The sequence below is a fragment of the Enoplosus armatus genome, chromosome 8 (assembly GCF_043641665.1).
Source record: "Enoplosus armatus isolate fEnoArm2 chromosome 8, fEnoArm2.hap1, whole genome shotgun sequence".
NCBI classification, from domain to species: domain Eukaryota; kingdom Metazoa; phylum Chordata; class Actinopteri; order Centrarchiformes; family Enoplosidae; genus Enoplosus; species Enoplosus armatus.
In genome coordinates, this window is record NC_092187.1 from 922,298 (window position 1) to 928,297 (window position 6,000).

A 6,000-nucleotide genomic window follows, 5' to 3' on the forward strand; every position below is an offset into this window, starting at 1 on the left:
TGCTTATTGTTATTATATATTGGGCTCAGGAATCAGCAGGGGAGTCGTTCTACATGCTGTTCAGGGCTATAAAGCACCAGGTGGACAAGGGACCTGTGGACGCCGTGACGGGAAAAGCCAAGTACACACTGAATGACAACCGGCTGCTGCGAGAGGACGTGGAGTACCGCACGCTGGTTAGAACACGCACAGATACAATATACAGTTAACAATACGTTAGCGATGATAGAGTCACGATAATACACCCAAGGAGATTCATTGTGTATGTTACTAAAAAAAAGCTAAGTTTAGTTGGCACCTTTCTTTCAGTCCTATTGATGCCACCTGTGAAAGTTCAGTGTGTTCCAAAACAAATTGGAAATGTAAAATACATCACTAACTTTGTGCTAGACCACATACTTTGCAATTAATCATAACTTGTTACATAATATTACACTCAAAACCCCTCCCTACAAACTGACATTCCGACTTCAGAGTGGCGTTACAATATTTCCACCAATAATCAGCCGCCCTGTTCATCTGTCCAGACCCTGAACGTTGTGATGCCGGCTGCAGCCGCCAGCGGGGGCACTGCCGCCCAGACGGTCCCTGCCAAAGTCCTGGACTGTGACACCATCACCCAAGTGAAGGAGAAACTTCTGGAGCAAACCTGGAAGGGAACCTCCTTTTCCCAGAGGCCACACATTGACTCGTTACATCTGGGTGAGTCCACTTTATTTTAGAATTTATTTCACGGTAACATTGAAGCACGAAGATTTCTACAGCGGTATCTGTGGAGGCCACGCATCAAACGTGTTATTCTGCACAAATGCTACTTTAGAACTGCAGGCAATCCATTCGTTGATGTTATACAGTAGAATTAGAGTATTTAAACACCATCTTTTGATCAAAGGATTACCAAGCCTTTCCACGTGCACTTGGATCACCAAAAGAGATGAAAACTTAAATTGAACGTTTTCCTCTGGGATTTGGAGCAACACACATTTCATATATATATATGTGTGTGTTGTAGTATTACTGGAACTCTGTATCACACTGTATTAAATCTGCAGTGATAAGCAGTAGCATGAGGTTACGTAAGTGTTTTCCCCTCCAGAGTGGCGTGCAGGTGTTGCAGGTCACCTAATCCTGTCAGATGAGGACCTAACATCAGTAGTACAAGGCTCATGGAAGCGCCTTAACACACTGCAACACTACAAGGTCAGTGCACGTCACACAAACACTTAACACACTCACAACCATGCATGTGCTGAACAAAAAGCTGTTAAACTGCCTTCCTGCAATGTGAAAGCTTTGATACAAATGTGAAATGCAGGTCCCCGATGGAGCAACGGTGGCCCTCGTCCCCAGGAACACCAAAAACCACCTCAACGACAGCCATGATTACATGCCTGGAGAAAGTGAGTGTGGATTGTACAAACACTAGGGATCTACACAAATGCATTTTTTGGATGTGAAAAGGACTTAAAACAGAGGTGGGCTGTGGGCTAAAAACAGACGGGCCCTGAATAGTTTCCAGTTCAATATTCAGAGATTCAGTGATTCCTTGACAACATGTCACGAGGAGCTGAAGCTGTGAAAGGTGAAGGGTCCGTCTTTTCATTTTTTCAGGCTTCAGGCCAACTTCACATTGATCTGGACCTCATCCCATTATATATACAACCTTCATGCAAAACAAATCATGCAATACTGCCAAATGCAATGCTGACGTGTGTGCATAAGCAGCTGTATCCAGATGCACCCATTGTACATGCAAATGTCGATGAATGCAGATCGTCATGCAGTGTGAACAGTAAGTCTAAATAACCAGGGGAGGTCGCTGTTTCGCTGTTTTTCCATATGCTATGTTGCACTGGGTGGGATGAAGTGGGAAGCTGACAGTCAGCAATCATATCATTGAATATAGCTGTATTCTTTTGGGCCGTCATTTGCTGTAATATTTATGATTATTTAGACACACTTAACAAGAATTATTTTATTTAGTTCCTCACCTCCGCTCAGGGTTTGAACAGTACCTGGCTTAGTGTTCCTTAGCTTGCAGCCAAAGTGAACCAAGCCAACAAAGATGTACTCATTTGACTACTGTCCCCTCCTAACCAGAGACCCCTATGCTGGATGATGGGGAGGAGGGAGGAGTGAGGCTTTGGCATCTGGTGAAAGCCAGTGAGGAGTCCGAGCTGCCCAAGCACAGGAGAGGGAGTCTGAGGGAGAGGGGTGGCGAGAGGGCCAAGGCTATCCCTGAGATCTACCTCACACGACTGCTCTCCATGAAGGTAAAACAGATCACCTCAGTGGCATCCATCAAGGTGGTGCTCACTCACTTACATTTAAAAAGGGTTTTGCATACGCACAGTAGATGGTCACATTCTGTTCATGAAATACTCCCCCCTAAAAAAGCGACAGTGTTCAACTTTGTGTTGCCTCCAGGCAGCGAAGTAGACAACTGGGTTCAACGCGTTTGGTTGGGGGTGCGGTGTGTGTTGTGGTTGTGTATTTATGCATGGAGAGGGGAAAGGAAAACGGACTGCAGAAGAAATAAAAGATCAATAGATAACTCAATGTGAGCTTGATTATGTGAGTGTGTGTGTGTGTGTGTGTGTGTGTGTGTATGTGCTTTATTTATGTGTTGCACTCTCCCGGCTCTGTCTCAGGGCACACTGCAGAAGTTCGTGGATGATTTATTCACTGCGATCCTCAGCACCAGTCGCCCTGTACCCCTGGCTGTCAAATACTTCTTTGACTTGTTGGATGAGCAGGCTCTGCAGCACAACATCGTGGACCCCGAGACCATCCACATCTGGAAAACCAACAGGTAACTGGCCAGCAGAAGCAGACAAAACGCCATATGAGCGAAGTTAACACGTGGGGAACCTTCCTATCCAAAGGTTGTAATCTGAAGCATCTCTTTTTCCCTGATATATACACATGTGCTGTCTTAATGTGCATTATAATTAAATGGATCATTATTTACATGTGCATCAACCTTCTCGTCTCGCCAAACAGTTTACCACTGCGGTTCTGGATCAACATCCTTAAGAACCCGCAGTTCATCTTTGACGTGCAGACCTCGGACCACGTGGATGCTGTGTTGTCTGTCATTGCCCAGACCTTCATGGATTCCTGCACCATTGCTGACCACAAACTGGGACGGGTGAGCTAATCCCTTTAAGGCGCTGCCAATATTATAGAACAGTATTAATCTATACCACCGTGGCTCTGTTTACTGCAGTACACAGTTGTACAATAACATGACTGCATACAGTATACTCACATCACGTCTCCGTACATGGATGGATAAGGGAAGGCATGGGAATGTGAGTTTTTTTACAGGATGTTACTTAATCTGAAATCTTATATAACAAAGTATTTAGCATTGAATATTATATATAAGACGCTACAAATTGGGATTGGGCTGTAATTAGCCCTCAAGCTGTGTTTTGTACCTGATGCATAGTTAAGTCAACAGAGCTTCATGTGACCTGCTTTGTGTGATATTCAGGCCAGGTTTCTCCATTTGTCTTCCTTGCACAGGACTCTCCCATCAACAAGCTTCTGTACGCCAGAGACATCCCACGCTACAAACAGATGGTGGAGAGGTAAGAACGTGGCAGCCAGTTGCCCCACTGACCCCAGGCATGAAGAACAGAGGAGGGAGGGAAGGAGGGAGTGAGTGAGGTCTGGGACAATCTGTCAGGCGCCAGACAGAGGGCAGACTAAGCCTGCGAGGCTTCCATGCATGGATGGTCTGAGAGCAGACTGCTACACTTACCACAGTGTGCTGCACATTGAACCCTGCAGATTACACTGGTGATGTATTAAAGCTTCGCTCAACAAGATTTTATGTAGGAAATATGCCTGTTTTATAAGCCTTATTAGTCTTATCTGCGAAACTGGATCATATTTTATGGAGAAAATGTTTTCCGGTTTTCCCTCTGATGTCCTCCGGCTGCTCTGCCTCAACTCTCTGTGATTTACTGAGTTTGCTGATGGACAGAAAGCTTTATAAAGTAACCGCTAACTGCTGCTAACTGTAGCGGCCGCTAGCTCAGTTCGCCATGCAGCTGGTGGTCCTATGAGCTTTGCAGACTCAGCCCGGACTGGGAGCTCAGAGCACCCCCGGGGGAGTGTTGGGGTTTACACCCCTAGCACAGGTGCTTTGGACCGATTTTGCCTCACAACCGAACAAGCACATAACATTATATTATATATATGACAGAAAATAACTAAATAACTCTAGTCCCAGTACTCACTGTGTATAAAGTGATGCAGCGATGGGACGCCCGGTATCTCCTAGTGCGTACCACTAAAGCTGACTCCTTACCGCAGCGACCCAGGTTCGATTCCAGCCGGTTCCCTTTGCTGGACATCATCCCCTCTCCTTTCCTTTCCTGTCCCCTTTCTGCAGCTGTCACTATCAAATAAAGGCAGAATTAAGGCTCAGGCTGACCTGAGTTTGGTTCCAGATGAACTCATTCTCTGCTGCTCCTCCTCCTACAAGTTCACAGTTATTCCGTTTGTATTATGGCGGTTTCACATCAGTTTGTCTGTACGTACTGCACATACAAATTCAAGGGGTAGGATATTTGCTGTAACACAATAAAATACTTGTTTCACCGCTAATTCCATGCATAACTCTCTTTATCCAGGTACTATGCAGATATTCGTCAGACCATTTCCGCCAGTGACCAGGAGATGAACTCTGCTCTAGCAGAACTCTCTCGTGTATGTTACCCACTCTTGTTCTCCCATTTAGCAAAAATAACTTTTTTTCGGCATAGGTTGAACATAAATAATTTCAGGACATTTCTGTCTGGGTGGGTGCCTAACAAGCTAGATGTGGAGTTTGAAATAAAATATGAATGGCAACAAATGCAGTTTTGAACAGCCTGCGCCCCCCCCCCCCCCCCCCGACGGTTCTTCACCTCTCTATTTTTACTCTCCCAAAACAGAATTATGCTGCCGAGGTCAACTGCCTTGTGGCGTTACACGAGCTGTACAAGTACATCAACAAATACTATGATCAAGTGAGTATTTTCAATTTCAATCTCTTTACAAATAGAGCAGGTCTCGACCGACTCTTTATGATGTTATTACAGAGACCCGACAGTTCCCACCATGAGCAAGCACTTTGCAAGAGCACAAAACCAGTATGTTGTACAACACAGGGCTGCACACTTCCTGCTACACACAGAACATCCATACAAATATTTAAAATTAGAACAGAATCAAAATGAATTGTCTCTTAGTATCCTTTGGGCTCTGTGTAGGCACCCCACCTCTCCGCTGCTCAGTAGATGGGTAACAAATGATGTTGAGGGTGCTTTTAACCCATTCGTTTGGTTTCCAGTGGGGACGTTCTCTATTGCTCCTCTGTAAAAGTTAAGTTAAGTTCTCCGTGACGCTGATTCTGAGTCTGATGCTGAGACTGAAGCTAAAGCTGCATGTCCCCAGGCAAAAAGTGAGCATCCCTGTCAGTTAATGAAACAAGTAGAATACGTGTAATGCTGACTAAAACAACAGCATTGTTTATGTATTGTATTATTGTAAGTATGATGAGGAAAAATGTAAGACTTATTTTGTTCTAACGAAGCCCTGTTTGGCTGCTCAGCCAGTGAACACATTCACTTTTAACATATGAGAAAAAGGCTTTTAGGGTGAAAACTAACCAATGTCTATGATGAATGTGAAGCAATTTCATTATAACGTTAGCTGGGGTTGCTGAAGTGTAAATTTCCCCAAATCCGAGTGCCCTGTTACAATTGCTCAGCTATAATAAGACAATTGCTGCTCAGGAGCGGTGTTTATCAGCTAGCTAGATGTCCCTCACATTCAGACACATACAGACACGCTGTTGCAGTTGGTTCTGAGTAAAATTGTAACTCTTACCCCTGTCAGATCATCACAGCCCTGGAAGAGGACTCCACAGCCCAGAAGATGCAGCTCGGGTACAGGCTCCAACAGATTGCAGCTGCCGTAGAAAACAAAGTCACAGACCTATGA

General features: G+C 44.9%; 1 protein-coding gene across 1 annotated transcript in view; it reads left to right on the plus strand.

Moving 5' to 3' along the window:
- The window catches only part of plxnb1a (plexin b1a), a 28,440-nt gene extending 22,440 nt beyond the window's left edge, over window positions 1-6,000 (plus strand). The window contains exons 27-37 of the mRNA XM_070909720.1: window positions 30-176; window positions 528-702; window positions 1,097-1,200; window positions 1,316-1,400; window positions 2,101-2,273; window positions 2,652-2,812; window positions 3,004-3,151; window positions 3,532-3,596; window positions 4,647-4,722; window positions 4,950-5,024; window positions 5,896-6,000. Coding sequence (XP_070765821.1) covers window positions 30-176; window positions 528-702; window positions 1,097-1,200; window positions 1,316-1,400; window positions 2,101-2,273; window positions 2,652-2,812; window positions 3,004-3,151; window positions 3,532-3,596; window positions 4,647-4,722; window positions 4,950-5,024; window positions 5,896-6,000 — 1,314 coding nt within the window. The remainder of the gene's footprint in view (window positions 1-29; window positions 177-527; window positions 703-1,096; window positions 1,201-1,315; window positions 1,401-2,100; window positions 2,274-2,651; window positions 2,813-3,003; window positions 3,152-3,531; window positions 3,597-4,646; window positions 4,723-4,949; window positions 5,025-5,895) is intronic.